The sequence below is a fragment of the Rhamphochromis sp. 'chilingali' genome (genome assembly GCF_963969265.1).
Source record: "Rhamphochromis sp. 'chilingali' genome assembly, chromosome: 9".
Classification (NCBI taxonomy): Eukaryota; Metazoa; Chordata; class Actinopteri; order Cichliformes; family Cichlidae; genus Rhamphochromis; species Rhamphochromis sp. 'chilingali'.
The window spans coordinates 8285362-8305037 of record NC_137936.1 but is presented as its reverse complement, the minus strand read 5'-3'; the positions used below and the strand labels follow the sequence as shown (position 1 = coordinate 8305037).

The 19676-nt window shown below is 42.5% G+C and overlaps 1 protein-coding gene across 18 annotated transcripts in view; it reads right to left on the bottom strand.

Moving 5' to 3' along the window:
• foxp1b (forkhead box P1b) overlaps positions 1 to 19676 on the bottom strand; it is a 147131-nt gene that overhangs the window by 26774 nt on the left and 100681 nt on the right. For 12 of the 18 annotated variants that reach the window (XR_013972779.1, XM_080891489.1, XM_080891493.1 and 9 more), the window contains 3 exons: positions 5120 to 5257; positions 4745 to 4852; positions 1169 to 1319 (listed from right to left, as the gene is read on the bottom strand). Coding sequence is in view for 17 of the 18 variants with exons in the window: in XM_080891489.1 (XP_080747615.1) it covers positions 1169 to 1319; positions 4745 to 4852; positions 5120 to 5257 (397 nt within the window). In the remaining variant the exon portion in view is untranslated. Of the gene's footprint in view, positions 1 to 1168; positions 1320 to 4744; positions 4853 to 5119; positions 5258 to 12525; positions 12828 to 19676 lie in introns of those variants that run through there. The other 6 variants (XM_080891486.1, XM_080891482.1, XM_080891487.1 and 3 more) reach the window with 4 other exon arrangements.

Genomic DNA, 19676 nt, shown 5'->3' with positions numbered 1-19676 from the left:
AAGCACTCTCCCATCCCCTCCCATTTTTATCTTATTATTTCAAAACTGTTTGTCTTAGCTGTGAATGAATAGTCAATGTCATGTTCTAAAACCCTTATGATGGCGTCTTTGTCACAGGGGGACCGCTCCTTAACATAACATTAAGGAATAAATGAAGAAATAAACTTCCTGGCCAAACAGCAAGTATTGACTTCCTATCAGGTTACAGGCGCTTTTACAGTGACAAGTTTACTGGCGGTTTCTGAACAATAGATCCAGTCTTCCTCCAGGCTAAAGGAGACTGACACCAGAATGCCAATCACAGGAACAGGACAATGAGCTGAAGGACAAAGTGTGGATCTCTGCTTCTGAGCAGTGGGATGTGTTACTTGAGTTAGTTCAGTGTTCCAAACTGAAATCGTGCAGCAAACATGTTTTGGCGTAAAGGAGTTAGATCCCATTTAGTAAAGTGGAGAAGCGATCGCTGAAGATATAAAGCGGATGTCGAGTCAGTATGTGGTTAGATACTTCTAGTGTTACATTCTTGGTCGAGCTCTACGACTATTCGGTGTGTTTGTGTTCAGCTGGTGTTGTTAAGTGTTTTTTAAAGAGTTTATTTGTGTAATTTTTCAAGTACAACACATAACTAAGCAGCTCAGGCATGACAAGACCAAGCAAGTAGGTAAGAATATCAAATACAAAATAATAGGCATCGGTTTCATTCCCAACTCTCACTATCTAAGACAATAGAACGCTTCCTGTAACAATAACATAAACAAGGTTATAGTGAAACTGGTTGAGCAATACAAAAGGTGCAGAGACAGGATAGTCCTGTTTAGAGACCCTGAAGAAAGACGTGCAAGATCAAACTTAAACTCCAGACATATATCTTTGTTGTTGGAGTGACATAGCTGATCCACAGGAAGAAAATATCTATTTTTACAGTGAAGCATTTATATTAATAGGACTATTTCAGTATGGAAAAATCAACATTTTATTCCACCTAAACCTAGCCCCCAAATTAAAGGCTCTTAAAATATGTGTTTTTATAGTGATTCGAGTGTTCTTCAGTTGCTGTGCTTTACATACAGCCACATGATAGGTCATCATAACTGCTTCATTGTGGATGAAATGTTAAAGCTGGTGGACAGGAAGATTGCTGTGCTGCAGTCACATATGAGGTACTAACCCTGAGTGAGGGAGTGCAGTGGCAGGCCAGTCTGTCCAGGCTGGATGCTGAGCAGTCCTTGCCTCTGAAGGTTGAGCAGGTGCTGCTGCTGGACCTGCTGGACCTGCAGGAGCTGCTGCTGGAAAGCCAACTGCTGTGCTGACACCTGCTGCTGGAGGCACACAGAGACACAAAGAGGCACACCATCAGCAAACACATACAAACCGTATGTAAAAGCACAACAGCCAGTGCAAACACGTACATTTGAATTTCAGGTTCCTTTGCATACACCATTTAAAAAACCCGTTTTAACATCAAGGTGACAGAGTTCACAGTTAGGGTTGTAAAATGAAGCACTTTAGAACAACATGTTCATTCATAAAAAACAAGGTTAATGGATTTAACGCGTGCTACCACGAAGCCTAATTTTCCTTTTTTTATTTTTTGCCTTTAGTTTGGTTTTGTCAGAGCCCACTTAAGACAGGTACGCTATACATCTCTCTCTCTCTCTTAATTAACGAGGATCGCAAGGCAAATGACAAACAATGAAACAACATAGTTAATCATTCATAATAAGAGCCACAGGAATTTAATTACAGCCATTCATAATTCAGCAAACAACGTGTGACTAAATCAAAGTGCTTAATAACCACCCTAGCAACTCTCACAACTCTCCCAGGCATGGCGCTGAGCTCAGGGATTCAGTCTTCCCCCAACCAGCGTGGCAAGCTGCGTTCAATCGCATGCTGTGGACGGTCTATGTGATAGCTGTTTTGTTCGTCTTACTGTGTTAAGACCGCTTCGTGAAGAAACAGTTAATGAAACAGTCGCGCGTCTTCACTTGATTTTAAAGTCAGGGAGATGAAAAAAAAATCTGGCTCTGAAAAGTGAAACGTGAACTTTGATGGGATGAAAAAGTGAAATAAGGGCACAGAAGAAAATGGAAAGGAAAAAGACAAAGTCAGAATAATAAATAGAAGGAAATTTGCTAATATCCCCAATCCGCCATGAGTCAAAACAAATGAGAGATGGAATTTAGATAACAGGGACACAGAGGAGAGAGATGACTTTTAACCCGTTCATCAACCGACGTTCTTAATAATCCACAGTCAGCTCAACAAAGTGTTGTTGCTGATTAAACAGGACCTAGCTGTACACCTTCTGTATTTTCTAACAGTTAAGGACATAACAAACACGTCTGAGACCCAACAGGACACTAGGTCTGTTTATGAGTATACAAGACCAGTTTGTCAAGCGGGTGGAAGGAGAGGTAGGGGCACTAAAAGCAGCGCCGTGCACCGCACCCTTTTACCAAACACAGGATACACCACTTTGTTTACTTCTCACAATTGAGTGCATACAAAAAAGGTCTCTGTGCAATGCGGCAGTCAGGTCACTGGCTGGCGGCTCTGAAACCACTGAAACAGCCAGATAAAACGGGTCCCCTCCGCCCACCCCTGCCGGGCTTGTCAAAAGGGTCGAGCGGCCTTCCTTTCTCTTCCTCTACCTCCCTCCTGCCCTGCACCCAGCCTGCTGCTTCTGCACTGGCTGACTAAAAATAACGCTCTGGGCAGCGCTGGCCCATTACAGCGAGCGGTGTCGTCTCATTGGATCAATCAGAGGAAGAAGGCACTTTGTCAGTGGTAACGGAGGGTCATAATTGAAGAGTAACTACATTCAGTCTCAGGCTCATGTGTGATCTAACCCAAAATGTGAGGGAAGAAAGTGAGACAGAGAAAAAAAGAGCGACTCGATAAAGATCACATTCAGGATGCAGGTGGCCTGTGATCCTCTCTGATGTGTTCTGTTTATGAACGATGGTTGGCTCTTTTTCTCCTTTCATCAGTGTGAGAGAAGTTTCTCTTGTCTTGAGTTTTTCTCTGTTCAGCAGCTCCTCCCTGACAGATAAAGATAATAGTGCTATGGGAGGGGGAGGGGGGCTTAGAAGGAACAATGTCTTTCATCAAAACGCTAAGTAAATAGGCTAAATAAATAGAGGGGTGGCTTTTGAGGGAAAAAAAAGGAAGAAAGAAAATGGAGTGCTGCAAATGAATTTAACTCTCTCCCCTTCATATTTTTCCTCTAGTCCCGTCAGCTGACAGCGGCTCCTGTGCACTCTCAGCATGCAGACACATTAAAAACCCCCAGACCCAATAGACCAAATAAGAGGTTAACAAGAAGTGGCACGAGGAAGAGAAAAATACAGTCCCTGACAAATGATAAAGAGTGGCACTGGCAGCCCTTTATTGTCAAGCTTCAAATATAAAGTTAAAGATCTTTGAAAAACTAAATTTTGATGTCTTTAAAATAAAAGAGGCACAAAGCAACAACAGGGGGTTATTGTCTGGCAGCCACAGGGGATTCACTGCATAATTCTTATTCTGTCTTTTGATGGCTGCTAGAAATGCGACTGAAAGAGAGAGAGAGAGCGAGTGCGATGGAGAAGAGAAAGAAAACATCGGCAGAAGGGGAGAGCCTCTCGAGGCTGCATCCATTTCCTGTGATCATACATAATATGCTTCAAAAGTAGTTTTTTCTTTTATTCTCATGCTCCATTCAACTGATCAATTGCACCTCCTTGTCTGCCCCCCTCGCCTCCCCCTCTTTTTCTCCCTTGCTCCTCTAGTGTTTACATCAGATGCGACTTGGTGACAGGCCCTATCTGAGGCCGAGGAGCTCTGCTGTCATGTTGATTTATGGGAGCATCATGCCACAACTTGTCCAAACTGAAGCCCGCAGTTCATTAATTAGGGAGCTACGACTTTGAAGTTGGGTGCTTCGACAGCACGCGGACGTGTGCGGGAGTGAGCATGCGTGGATGAGCGTGGGTCCGCTTTTAACGCCGGGCTTAATTTTCTGTGTTTCCTTTACTCTCCAAACATTGGAACTCAACGGGGACAAGAGTGAAAATTCCCAGATCGTCTTTGAACTTCTTCTGACCGCACAATAATAATTTGCTTCGTCCACAGTGATGCCTGTATCCGCCTGTCATTAACACGCATTAAGCCGCTGCCTATGAGCAAGCCTCGCTGCACTACGGGGAGCGAAGGAGGGAAAGCAAGAAAGAAAAATGGTGAAAAAAAACTCAACATGGGCAACAAAGCTGGAAGCGCTCTCTGCACTGATATCTCACAATTACATGCCTTCTTTTCCTCTGCCATTTCCATGTTAATTACCGAGAAAAGCCTCTCAGATTTATATGCTCTGTGTTTCTGCCTTTCTCCCTTCTGCCTTTCATTATGTCCTACACAAGGCTCAGAGGAACGGTCATCTCTTTGTTGCTTAGGACACTTGTTTACTAGAAAAAAAACTACAACAATGGCCTGAGTCTTTTCTGTAACATATTATACATTTAATGTGGAGACAGGTCCAAAAAAGAGACACTGGATTCTTAGCACAGTATAAGTCAGTTGTTACCATTTATCCAGCCAGTCTGACATGCTAATCAGAAGCATGAGTGCACTTGATTCTCCCCCCGTCTCTGCTTTAACCACAGGCTGAAAGCAGATGGAGTTGAGGGAGGGAGCACGCATGCCTTTCGTACATTGTCTGGCCAATGTTTGGTAATGGCAGGCGGCTGGAGTGATGTCAGCTTACCTCTTTACTCTGCTTGCTGCCTGCATGTTGCTGCTGTTGCTGCTGCTGCTGGAGGAGCTGGAGGTGGAGTTGTTCCTGCTGCTTCTTGTAGAATTCTTGGAGTTGCTGCTGCAGAAGAGACGGGAGGGTGACATGTGAAGCAAAGTCTATCAGTCATGCAAACCTGGCAGTGGATTTTGTGAGAATTTTCAACACTTTGAGGGATGCTGTCTTTGAGGCTTAGAAAAGAAAGGAGAATAGCAGTTCAAAGTGAATTTATCTTTGCGAAACATGGTCTATACATAAGAAGATTTTCATTTCAAGCTGAGACATTCACCATCTGAAACTTGATGGCCCCGTCTGAAGAAGATTACTGGTAGCATGAATGTACGTTACCTGTTGTAACATGAGGGCCTGTTGCTGCTGGAGAAGAACCTGGAGCTGCTGAGGGCTCAGGACTTGTTGCTGAAGAATCTGCTGCATTTGCTGTGGAGTTATCACTTGAGGTGTCATCATAGCCACTGACACTGGAACCTGCACACACAACAAGCAGATAGCTGTTAATTAGTGCAGGAAGCAAAAAGCAATCCATCCTCAACACTGGCTCCTTCTTGTTTACTGTCACATGTGTGCTACAGCCTACAAGCAAGGTAGGGTAAAAAAATGTAGCTCAACAAAAAACAAAGACACACATTAGACAAACATAATAGACTATAAGAGGCTTTGATGCATTCTAGGAATTCATCTCAAGTGTCATCTTGAAGTGTTGCAATCTGCACATGACCTCCAGCAAACATCTAACACACACATTTCGCCCCTCTAACCATTATGACACCACACCAGACTGAGACAGGCTAAAGGACACAAGAGAGCCAGGCGTGGGTCAACACGTCCACCCCGACTTCCATCCTTCCACCTTCCCCTCTCTCGCACATACCCCCTCCACAAAACCCGATATGATCTGCATTTACAAACGGCGAAGCTCCAATAAGCATCGCCGTTTGCACGACGCGGCAAATGTGTCATACCTGAAGACGTGAAAGATTGCCTCCAAAAATGCTGTGGTTCGCTTGTCGCGCATGCACGACATGTCATGTGAGAACATTTCATTAGAGATGCTGTCAACAGCGATCTATTATTGTGAAGATATAGAGCGCCTGGAGGAGGAGCCATGGTGAAGAACACACGGGCCCCTAACTAACTCCCTGCAGAAAGGTGTGAGTGCATGACTCCTCAAAACAAGTGATTTGTTGTGACACCGAAAGAGCCCCCACAGTTGTCAGGGTGCCTTAATTGCTCCAGCGACATAGGGGACTTGGAGTGTGTCTGGATGCTGCCACTCACTGCTATGATGTGCAATACCATTAAAAGCTCCTTTCCCTGACATTTGGATGACAAACAGCGATGGAGATATGCTTGTATACTGCGGCGTCTTTGCAGTTGTTAACATGTTGCGGCTGTGGTTCTTTTTGTGCACGAATACATTAGTATCTGTGTGTGCATAAGCGAGTATTAAAATGTACTCTTTCAGGCTGATGTCAGCAGCCGATAGAGCAGACATAACCGGTGACAGACTGTCTTCACCAAGGTTACCCAAATTGTGTGGTCACCTTAAAGCTAATGACACCCCTCTGAATTTTTCATGCTTTTCTGAATGCAATTTAGCTGTTTAAAATCTCGTCCGGTAACGAAGGGGCTTTTCTTGACACACGCCCTGCATCCATATCACCTTATTCACTCTCCCCATTGTAGCATAAAACAAAAACAAAGCACTGCCATAATGAACAGCTTGTAGTGAAAATGCAGAGGAAAGGGCAGTGATGTCAAACAGAACGGAGCAGCTTTGATGCTCTCTGTTAACTTTATTGAGCCGTGCCAGACTACACTGGGATATGTTCTTCCAAACCCAAGAGAATGAAGGAGGGTCAGCCCCACCCAGGACCAACACACACTTCACATTTCTTATTTTCAGCAGGAGGCGCAAGGGGTGCGAGGAGGAAAATGCAATATTAATTCCCCCCTGTATTATGTCTTAATATGCAGTTCATCTTGACTTTTGCACATGACTTGTCCTGTCATTTGCATAGCCTCGGCCTCCCATTTCCTAATTTCACAGTCATTATCCAGCGAAGTCCTTTTTTCTGGGCATCACTAATTTTGATGAACTATTCTGAAGGTCAACCAAGCAGCCTGGTCTTGCTGACATGCAAACCCGTACATGATGTGATATGCAGTGCACGTCGAAATGTGGCATTTACCCCCTCCAAAAGAGGATAAATAAAAATGCCCCCCCCCCTTTTTTTTCTCCACAAACTTCACTTTTACTACATGCGTAAAAAATCTACTCCATATTAGTCACGCTCTATTTTTTACCAGCGTGTAAAGGCTGCAAATTTTGTCTTCGTTTCAAATGTATAATCATTTTGTCATGCCATATTACACAGTGTGATGTGGAAAAGGGGAGAGCAAACTTCGAGTTAACACAGAGGTTTTATACACTTAACCAGATCTCAATAACTGTCGATTTCATTACAAATTACACAGAGATTTCCTTCAGTGTAACTGTCTTAATTCTTTACACCTGAGGTGTGTATCTCATCACGGTTTCACACTTCGCCTTGTCAAGAGCATCTGGCTCTCAGTAACTACAGTTAGAGCAGCCTCCTCCGTGAACAGCCCCAGCAAGAGGCTATTACAGACCCCCATTTTATTACCCATTACTACTGAGGTCATTAGCAGCAAGAGGGATTGTATGCTTCTTAACCTATTGATCAATGTAACTACTACCATTTAATCCTGTGCTGAAGGAGTGAAAATCTGCCTAAGACTGGGTCCTATTGAGTGGAAGGGCGGGAGGAGCACTTTAACTGAAAAATATTGCCTTGGCCGCTGTATCGTGCCCATTTAACGCAAACACAGGACGCCAGTCGCCATTTAGAGCACTCCCATATGGTGCACTCCCTTATCTCTTGGATAACATCATGACTCCAAATGATCCACAAAAATATATCACCATCTAAAGATAGTCTAAAAGGAGACCCGTACTGGGCTAATAACTGGAGGGATCCACTGAGCCCAGCTCTAATCTACTCCACCAATATGAGAGTGTGAAAAAGAGGACATTCTGAGGATGCCAGAAATAGCTGACGTTTATGAATTTCATGAAGGTGTGGTGCTCTCCAGGTGCCTCCCATACATAAACATTCAAACCTGGAACATTCTCACACAGCTGCACAGTGACTGGAGGCAATATACTGTACCAGCACAGGCCTGCTGGCCAAACACACAGATGCAGACAAACACACCCATGCACAGAACTGTGGCATGTTAACTGCCACAAGTACATACAGGCACACGTGCAGCCCATAATACATTGTATATGAAGAGCAAAACCACATGCACAAAAAGAAACATGCACGGCACATTGAGTATAAAAATGTCATACTATAAAAAAAACATTTAAAAAGGAATTTAAATGTTAATACTTAACATGATAAAATTATTTTTTTTAAAAAGTGTTTTCCTCAATTTGAAAAAACTAAAAAATTATTAAAATATTCCTCTTGTTTACTGCTCCACTTCTGAAAAAGCACCAGCACACAGTACAGGAAACATTTGTCATAAAGGGACACCTACGGTGGGACAACGTCTGTCTGTGAGAAACTAACAAGAGAAGAGTGCAAAATGCGATAATCTAATGAGGGAACACACCCCAGATCTGAAAACATTTTAGAGTCACTGATTCAGAGTTAATGAAGATCCCCCTCCTATCACAAGTCAGAGGTCAAAGCACGGCGAAGAGGAGTAAGGTGAATGAGGCTGCACGATAGCGCCTTTTTTCACACTAAGGCAATTAAGAGGAGCAGCAATGAGGGACGAGGAGGTGAATGTCAGTGAGCCCGACAAAGACGTTTCACTGAAAGATACGAAAACGCAGAAAAAAAAGGGGGAGAAAGAAAGAAAAGCAGAGAGAATTATCAAATTTTCATTTGTATTCCCTGGGGTCGTGTTGTTTTGTGGGGGCATCAAATGGAATGGAGAAGTAAAAAAGAAATACCAGCCCCAGTCCGTTTGATGCTGTTGTTTTACCTTGGCCTGCTGTGGCGCAAGGAAACGACTTCCCATCCCGACTATGATCTCCTGCATGAAAATGTCGCCAAAATGAGGATTTCACGGGAGCTATTGTACTTAAGTGATGTGTGAACATAATTAGTCGTCGACAAGACTGGAAAGACTAATTCCACATTAGCCATTCAGGTTGATTGAAATCTTTGGAGTGGAGAGAATTTCCCCTAAAAAATAGATTCACACCAATAACCTTTCCCCCTAATAATAATTGTAACAACAACAATAATAATAATGATTATTGTAATAATAATAATAATAATAGTAATAATCAGAATATCTTGATTTATATTTTGTTTGTGGTTGTCATTATTGGGAAAACAACACAATGTGAATTATGCAGCAGAATTTAAATGTAAAAAGTAGGACACAAGTACTAAATAATCCCAACATATGTTAGACCACCATAATTCCTTTCTTGTCATCCACAATCAAGCTGTTTTAAAAATATTTACAGCTCAGATAAACAGGATAATCACAGCCACATTTACCATGCACTATATCTTCTGAGTTCGGGGCGGAGATGTGTGAGGGGGAGCGAGACTCAAATTATTTGCAACAACTGTAAAAACAAAAGTTAAGATTGCGTTTTAATTAACTCGACGACTACAAACAAACAGGTTTTCGCCGGAGCTCGACCCAGCATCGGGTTTAAACAAACAAACTGCACGGCAACGTGAGCAAGCTCTCGCCCCAGCAATAACAGCCGAGCTGCGACCTGGACGCCGTTTCCCACACTGGAGGGAGCCGCCACTGCAGGTGACCACCGCTGAGGGAGCGCACATAGGTCGCCCTCCCTCTTCCCCCTCAAACGCACACACTTGTGCCGCATCACGATCACACTTTGGTATTTAAAATGTTCACTTTTGTATTAAAAAAAAGAAAAGAAGATTTGACTTGGATTTTATAAAAAAAAATGAAAATTGTGTTAAAATATTATATTAAAGGTGGTTCAAATACTTCTGATACAATTCTTTGTTTCTTTTGCTTACAAAAAAATTAAAAGAAAGGAGTGTATCATACATTTTGGTGTGTGACTCACTGTCCTGTCATTCTTTCTGACCTTTTCAAGCCACACCTCCAAGTATGTATTTTACAAGGTATTTTGAGTTCTGAAACCAAGCAAACCAAATTCTCGGTGAGTGATGTCCTACACACAACTGTTCGATGTTTGCACCTTTCCCGGAAACATCTTACGACCGCTGTTCATATAAACTGTGCGCCCGTGATCTTTAGTTCACCAGCTTTACACGGTTACGCAACGCTGCGTGTTTTCAGATGCATTATTCGAGTCAGTTGAGATTTAATTAAGATCACAGCCTCTGAAATCCCTTTCAAATGAAAGTGTAGTCAAAAGACAATGGCTGACACATCCTCGTACAGATTGTTTCTATTCTCTGCACACCAGCAAGGCAAAGCTAATCCTTGTTTCCATGACGGCAGACAAGAGGGACACAAATTATGTTGCTTCTTGACACTCTTAATGCTGTTTTTAAGTGAACAGCCAAATAATTAAATTATATAAATTATATTGAAATAAATTCACACTGACAGCAGCATGTTTTTGGAATTAAGTAAAAACCAGTATATGGAGAAAAAAAGAAGAAGAAGTGTTTCAGTCCCAATAATCCACCCTTATTTTCTAGATGCAACATGACAATAGGCTCCCTTTAATACTTTAGAAATATATAGGCTGGGACTTAGATGAATGGTTAAAAAGACCTTCTGCCATAAAACACTCTACACCATGTAATCTCATCATTATCCTACCATCTCAACCTTTTGAAACACATGGCATCTCAAGTGTAATGTTAATCTTCCCCGTTTGAAACAGAGATGCACATTCTCCAAATAGCAACGGGCAAAAAAAAGAAAAAAAAAAAAAGGAAAAACGATTGCAAGCCTTTTTCAAGTAAAAACATGTTTTAGTCGGGAAAGCCAGAGAATAACAGCAGAGAGCAGCTGGTGGCTCACTATATCACTGCTAAACTATTCCCCCGTCTCTCCTCTCTGTCTTGCCTGCCTGCTCCAGTACAAAGCAAAGACCGTCCCTGTAAAGGATATCCCAGTGAGCCGTGGGGCTCTGCAGGCTACCCCCGTGTGCCCCCCTCTCCGGGTACACAGCTAATATCTGGTTGCCTATGTCATGGTTTAGAAATGACAGGTGCTGGCAGCCCCTCGCCTTGACAGGCCACTGCACAAATAACGCCCCAGCCTGAAAGGGCTAATGCACTACTAATGAACAATAAATCAACTTTGATTACAAACTGTCAACCCAATCAGCTCGCACTCCAGCTCTCCCAAACTGCGAGTCTCGGCTGCACAGCTGCACAACATTACGGCGAACACTGCCCTGTTTAGGCTTCGCTGTCCTGCTTCTCAACTATCTGATAATCTGCTCCATCTCTCCTCCTGTCCACTTTCTTAGCTGTGAGAGTTGAAAGACTGTACCAAAGGGGAAAAAAAGTTTCAGAAATGCTGAGAAATACAACAAAAACACTTCAAAAAAGGGAAAAAAAACACAAGTTCTTCTGTTGCTATATGAGCGTATTACTTAAATGACTGCAGTAAAAATACTTGAGGTCATTAAACAACAGAAAGTCAATAACTGTCTTCTGTGTAAAACCTCAAAACTGCCAAGGAGGACTCAAACTTGACAGTAGAAAAATGGAGCAAATTGACCACAACTTTCCCCCTTAAATGTATTTTGCAATCCTTTTATTGCAAGTGCCGACACACACGCATAGGCCCGCACCAACATTCGCACACTAACTTTTCAGAAAGACATGAGCGATGACATTTAGAGTGACAGCGTGTCTCCAACGTGGTTTGTGGTGACGGTGTCAAATATAGAGCTGTGCCAGCCACTGTCTTAATTCACTGTGACACCATGAGGAGACTGAGGATTAGTCCAGGCCATTAGAGCAAGCAAAGTCTGACCAGCACTCATTAACTCTGGGGAACAAGTCACAAAATACACAACTAGCAAAACATAATTTGGAGAAAACAAGTACTCGCACACCCTTAATTCAAGGATGTAAACAATGAAGCTTAACAAGTATTTTCTAAAAAAAAAAAAAAAAAAAGAGCAAAATACAAAAACACACACAAATGAAAGTAAAAGAGCTGGCAAACCTGTCTCCTGTTTTTCCTAGAACTTTCCATAATTTGAACGTGTACAGTATTAGATCCTGCTTAACTGGTTAGCTCACTATCAGCAAAGTCAACAAAACTAAACAAACACTGTAAAGTGTCAGTGAGAAACTTCATGTATGTGGTTAGGCAAGGCAGAGGAAACTGTTGCACAAGCTTACAGTAAAAAGCCAAATTCCTGAAAACAACTAACAGCACAGACAAACAGAGACATCATCTCCATACAGTCTTGCTCTGAAAGGCAACACATTTAGAGACAATAAATCTAACATACATGACTTTATATATTTCTCTTAACACAGCAAGCATGCAAACTGACAGCATCTTAACAACAAAGTAAACCCTGGATAACTACTCTTCCCATAGGAAGAAGCATGACAAAATTAACCAGCTACAATGACAGAACGTCAACAATGGACAGACAATAAAACTCCTTTTCTCCTTTTCCCTCTTCAAATTAAATTGTCAAGTTTTTTCATACAAGAAAGCTGGCAAAATCACAGAAATCAATCATATTGACAAACCTGACAAACTCCATTTAGCTGGCAGGGTAAACAGAGTGCCGGGCCACGCGGTGTGGAGTGAAGCAGAGCGGAGAGTCGAGCAGCGAGGGGAAGAGAGAGAGGGAGGGAGAGAGAGAGCGAGTGTGAGTAAGTAAGAGAGAGAGAGAGAGGTAGGGGCGCGCAGGCTGGCAGGCAGAGAGGCTGAGAACAAGCGCTGCTGTGCTGTGGAGTCTCCAACCTTCCTCAGGATACAGACAGATTGCACGCACAAGGTTGCTCCCTGGCTGACAAGATACAAAACTATCCAATCAACCACGCCCTTCTCCACCAATCACAACCAGCCTTCTAAACATAATCAATTCAAATGGGGCCACACAATAGGAAGCCGCGGGCTGGGCTGCAGGTGAAACTGTGCCTTTGTGTGGGGGCCCCTTTAAAAAAAAAGGAGAAAGAGAAAGAGAGAGAGAGAGGGAGAGGCAGAGAAAAAAAGGCACAGTTGACGGCTGTTAACCCTTTGACCCCTGCCGGGACTCGGGCCGTGCTATTGAAACAATGGGAACTTAAAGAAAAGAGGCCCTTTAATTAAACAACAGATAAGTAAACACAGCTATCTAGCGGAAAGAAAGAAAACTGGCCTTGCTATCAGCCTCTTTATTGTTCTGCTAAATGGAATTGTTTACAGTGCTGGAACAAAGGCACAACTCATTTTACATGCTGAAAACACTAAATGCACACAAACAATTCACAAGGCTTTGTAGCTATTTTCTTCCTTTAAAATTTCCCAAGAAAAACAAATTCTATTTTAGCCTAAAATAATATAATTATGAGATTAGGGTAGCTTTGTATTTTCTGTACTAATGCCAATCTTTTTATAGTTTGTACTTACAGAGTTTACTATAGGAATCAACCAGTAATAATATGCAAAACCAAGTTTGCGAGTATTCAGCCATAAAATCAACCACAGCAGCATAAAAAAAATTTCAAACCAGTTTTTAAACACTTATCCCTCAATTTGGCCTCAGACAAGCTAAAACCACTTACATTAACAGCTAACATTACACCAGCTACCAGGCAATCCATCCAACTCCATCCCAATGAGAGCAATTAGCTGTCATGATATCATCACACTCTTTAACACCCGTGTGCACTCAGCAAGTGGAAAAGACAGAAGAAGAAAACAGGACCCTGCCACCTACTGGAGATCTTACTGAACTCCCAGGGAGAGACAGTAGGGCGAAAGCCCTGACTGCTGACAACCTATATGTCTTATCTTTCAATTGAGCTACCTACTCCTGAACAATATTTATAAACATTTAATTACATTCCACTCTGTAGCACATCTAAACATGAGAAAATGGAATGAGTTCTTAATCAGTCCCACTTCTGTAACAACATTAAAATCAGGGTTACTAAGTTGTGCAACCCACTTAAAAGAATTAGACAAAAGCACGAGGAAAGATTAACACCTCACTTTGTTAATTATCATGACAATAAACACAGAGCTGAATAACAGAGCTCTAAAACACAGCTCATATCAACAGCTATAAACCCTTGGCCAAGGATGAAGGAATGTTCATGGGATACATTCCAGTCCGCAAACACACTGGTAAAATAAACAGAGCGCCTGCATAACAAGCCACTGCTCTCATCTGCTAATAACTAACAATGAGCTCTGCTAAGCTGGCCTGACCTATATAAATTATTGACTGGGACACCTCAAGTGTCAAAAGTGACAATTCCAATACGTATCATAGTGAATAATTAAGTGGAAGAAAAGGGGCTTTTATTTTCTATCTGACACCCTCAAGACGCCTCACACAAAAAGAGAGTGACACGCAGCCATGTGCTTGCAACTACACGCATGCACACGCAAACACGCACAAAGTGGTTTAGGCTACGGCCACGCTATTCTCCCCCGGCACTCTCCCTGGGGTGGCATGTCGGCGTATTCTCAATAAAACACCTTCTTAGCAGTAATAGGCCACTGTTCTCATTTCAACGCTCCCAAAGGCCTCATGATAAATTTAGCAGACACACAGTTCAAGCTTCTCCTCTCACATACTGTCTTTCTAATCCATTGCCTCTGTGCCTGCGCCATGTAAAATAATTACACATATGTGTCGATGTGATACACACCCTATGTGGATTTTTTTTTGTTCCTGTGCACACAGAAACATCAATATTCTTGAGCCTTGAATCCGTCCCTTGTGATAGTTTACCGAGAGTACTGAGCGATTGTGTTCATGACAGAGTGGATGACATTATAAAATACTCCCATTTCCTGCTCGAGTTAGAGTGAAAGTATGAGTTAATGTCTGGCCTGAGCTATGGCTGAAGATAACGACTCGGCTCCAATTACAAAGCCTTCCCAAAACACTAACGCAGCCAGTGAATAAGCTGCACCGGCATGCCAACCAGTGTCTTACTTCTACTACATTAAGACAAGTAGGGAAATGGAGTGGAAGCGGAGAACAAATTCATTCTCATTGCTTTTCTTGAAAAGCGCTGGTGACCTGGACCATTGTCATGAGAAAACAAACACACCCTTTTTTCCTCTCCTCTTGTGTGTTTGGAGTATTTTATTGTTTACTGGCAGAGACTCAGCAGGGCAGGTGTGGGACCTATATAAATAACAGCTGCTCTATTTAATATAACCTACATAACATATTTTTCCCTGTTATTTCCATTTCAAATGTTATTTCAAAAGTACAAAGCTTTTAAGAAACAATTGTAAATCGAACAAAGTGTGTTTTCCGAGCTACAGCAAAACTTCACACTTTGCAAAGTTCAGAAAGAAGTGACTTTTGATTTAAGGGGAAAAAAACTGTTATTTGGTGACCCACTCACTTGCACTGACGCCGCACGGGAGAGCGCTATGTCATTTCTGCAGCAGTAAAACAATAGCACAAACAACTTTTGAAGAGGTGGAGAGTTTCTATTCAGAGCCAAACCAAAACCGATCGCATCTTTTATTTATCGTGTTATTATTTTTTTCTACACTTCTGTGCCCTTGTTCCTCTCTCGCATAAAACTCTTGCATATTGTTACTGTTTATTAAGTCAATCAAAAATAAAAGACAGCGAGTCCGCCTTTAAATATCTGCACACTACTGAAGGAGTAAGTCACATTCTGAGCGAATGAGGTTATCACCCGGAGCAGAGAGGACTTACAGCAAGTCACGCCTGACTCACCATGTTCCTCGTGGTCTATTATATATGGCTTTGGTTATTTACTTTTAATTTTGACAACCAGGAGCACATTGTTTAGTCAGCACATGTGAAGTCTGTATTTGCAAAATATTTCCTGAGATGATATGCCAGCTAGTATATAACGGAGCTTCCAGTGCGCACTAGTGTGGTTTTTCACTTAGTCAAAACAAAAACACTTTTGGGTTTGAGCAACATCGATTTAGGGAGGTGGGGGAATTTTTGTCTTGTCTTTTTTGGCGATTGATTCATCTTTGATTTAAAACGAAAACCATATTAATACAAAGAAACCCAGTTCTTTTTACTAAGCAATAACAATGATTCTGCGGTGGCTGCCAGGGTTAAAAGAGCGTCACAAGTAAACCTAAAGCTGCAAATAAGTTACTGAGCGACATTTGATATTTGGGTTCTGCTATGTACCAAAATAATGCATTATCATGGGCGATGAGCTATGCATAAAATTTACAGTTAGTTATCAGATTTGAGTAGAAACCTGTCTGCCTTTGGGTGGCTCCTGTCATCGCTTTTTAAAGACTAAAGAGGAGTCTAATCACGAACTACATTACTTTGGCTTTTTCTGCACACTATATGGATAAAGCGGTTAAGCACAATTATGGTCTGCTGTTAAACATCCAACACAAATATAAAATGCTCCAAATAAAGCCCTCGTGTCGACCTGTATATCTGTATCACTCTTCTGCTGTCTAAGCAGTAACAGTTTACTTTATTCGAGTCTTAACCAAAAGTGAAAATGGAATAAGAGAATTGCCAAGCTGTCAAAAGTGTGCATTGACACCCAAAGAGAAACTGCATTGTGAGCTGATGCTGACTTGACTGCACCTTGCATAGCTGTTAGTGTTTATAAATGCTATGGCTGACTGTGCACCCATCCATCCTTCTACCGCTCTCCAAAGGGCGTGTGAATCACTCCAAAAAAAACGACAAGCATTAAAATCAAGACGTAACGCCAGAGGATGACATAAAGATACGACAAATTTCAGGGGAAGTGTATATGTTTGTGTATCCGTGGGGATGACTGAGTGGGGTGGAGTGTTGCGAAGGCTGACTGCTTGAAGGGAAACATCAGGCCTCCAATGAATACAGAGGGTCCTGCAAACAGCAGAGTGGCTCCCAGCTCTGTGACTGGAGTCAATTCGACAGTCATCAACTTGGCCGGGCGAGAGCTCCCACCGCCGCCACCCCCCTCCCTCCCACTTGGCTATGTGGAATCAGGACAGATGACTTCATTCTGACAGGATTATCCCAAACCTGGTTCTAATATATACAGTACACATAATACATTTTTACAATATGACAAGCAAAACAAGCGACCATAGAGACGGCCTATTCCCCGGCACCTGTCTTGGCTTTGTGCTGATCTTTCCTGACAGTATTTATCACCTCAAAGCAATGCACACATCAGAATGAGATTTCATTACAGAATCACCTTGAGACAGCCCCTAACTGAATAACACACTGCATTGTTGTTGCTATGATTTTATGAAGTGACTTTCTTGTGAATGGGCATATCTCTGCTAAAATGTTTAACGACTTCCCTAAGAATGACTCACTTCAGTAACAGCGGCGTGAAATCAGGCTACAAACGGCATTATCAACGACTATTCCTTCTATCACTATGCTCAGCACTTCTTTTTTTTCATATTTCTGGTCTATAATGCTTTAAATATATTTATATGTCACTCTAAACTAAATCTAAATGCACAGAGATTTTTTTTTTCACACAATAACCGACCCATGACATGAATCTAGAGTCCTGCCTATTGTCACCTCGCCACTGGGCGATCGCTGCTGTGCCACTTTGGGCCACTGGCCGGCCAGACTGCGGAGGCACCTCGAAGTGCTGCCTCAGATCAGCCTGCAGCACTGGCTGAGCTCCAGCTGACAGGCTTTGGCCTAGTGCTCTAATGACTTACAGATTGGAGCTCTGTGGTATACATGTGTCAGGACAATGCCATGGGCCTACTGCAAAAACAGTAGGAGAGGGAGGGAAAGCCGCCGGCTTCTCCCTGTCCTGTCAGACAGAGGCTTGGCCCCTGGATTGTGTCACATCACGCTTCCCCCCAACAGACCACAAATGAAGGATGTGAAAAGCAAATGCGGGGAGGAGGAGGGGCATTGGAGGGGAGCTCTCTAACTTAAAAGGCTTTCATCCTGTAAACTGAAAAGACATTATCTTTTGACCTGGAGATGCCCTCCGCGAGGCTGTACACTATGGTGTGAGAACAGAGTGAGCAAAGGAGAACGAAAGAGAGAAAAGAAAAGGGAAAGAAGAGAGGATCGAGGCTTCAGCTGGTAATAGTGTAGATAAGGAAATTGTCTGGTTTTTAAACATTATCTGTAGTTTCTCTGTCTGAAGAATAACAAGTGATGCACCTTTGACATTATGAAAATGTTCAGCGAAATATTTATCAGTGAATTGTGAATAGTGTTTCTCATTTAAAATAGAAGGCCAACACATAATTACAATAAGTGCAAAAACTTTTAGGGTAGAAGATGATCTTTACTTTAATATGGACAACAAAGCTCTCAGTAAAGCAATCACTTTCCCTCTCCACAAGCAAACTACCTCTGCTAAAAGCCTGAATTGTTAACACGCTACATTATGCACCTGCCTCTCTTCAAAGCAGCCGTTCATGTATTCTCATTACAATCAGCACAGACTGACAGAAATCAGTCGCTGTCATTCAGCAGTAGATGCAGGAAACTGGCTGCTGGCCATGTACCTCACCGTACTGAATGCTGATCTTAAACACAATCCTGGATGGGAAACAAGCATAATCTGGATATTACACTCAGAGCATAGACACCATATTGACACAACATCTCCTGCCCGGGTGCCACATAATCCCCTGTAGTAGGTGGATGCGTGCACAGGTTCCCTTGGAATGAGGTGTAGTTAACCAGCCGGTCTCGTGTGCATTGCCACAAACGAGCATCAATTCCCCCCCTCCCCCCACCTCGGTGCTGGTGGACTATCAGCGAGGGTCCGACAGTGTTGTTCCTAATTACCTATTTCTCCACTCCTGATCCTGCGGCTGGCATAATTAGTTACCTGGGGCTGCAATCCAATTTGAAGTGATGACAAGAAAGTGATCCATGAAAAAGTAATAAGTTAAATCCAATTTCAGCCTGCCTCTAATTAAATGCACATGGAACTAATGAGTCAAACCCTACCATTTCACTGATAATGGTAATTAGCGGGGTGGGAGTTGCCGGCTCTCGTCGTTGTGCCACTGTAGGTGTGAAGCGCAAAAGGTAAAAGCGGCATGGATTCTTTTAATTACATGTGTCATTCTGTCAATGTAATTTACTGGCTTTTTGACCAGTCAAGTATGTTTAGCTGCTTTCCAGCATGCATAGCAGCTGTTTGTATATCTAGCATGATTAAAAGGCCTCTAGGCTGCTGAGTATACAGCGCAGGCATCTTTATCCAACGGCAGGGGTGGGCGGTACAGGGGTGAGGGGGCTTCGGGGGCACTCCTGCTGAAGATATAAAACCAAAGAGCCATTTAATGCTGATCAAGGATTCTGAGGCTTGTTTGACTCATATTTTTTTTCCCTTTAGTGCTCTGTGCAGGTCAGTTTTTTTCCTGAATGTTTCATATATACAGTGCTTCATTATTTTTGACTTGAATGAATTGGAAAGTGAGTCACATCTCCAAATGAGTAAAAGTCTCTCTGCACATCTCCTCGTGCCTAATAGGAAGAACACTGAGATGAATGGAGTCTCGTCTGCAGATCAGGTGCTTTTATGAGGTGTCAGCTTACTACACAGTCCCATAATTGTTGGATCATGTCTTTTGATGACCCAGTCCAGCTCAACAGAGAATCATTATCCAGGCTGTGTGATGGAGATAGTGAATGTTCTGTGTGAAGGAGGCTCCTCTAAGCACAGGGTTTGTTCTTAAAAGAGAAAATGACTATCTGGTGTTTGAAAAAAACAAT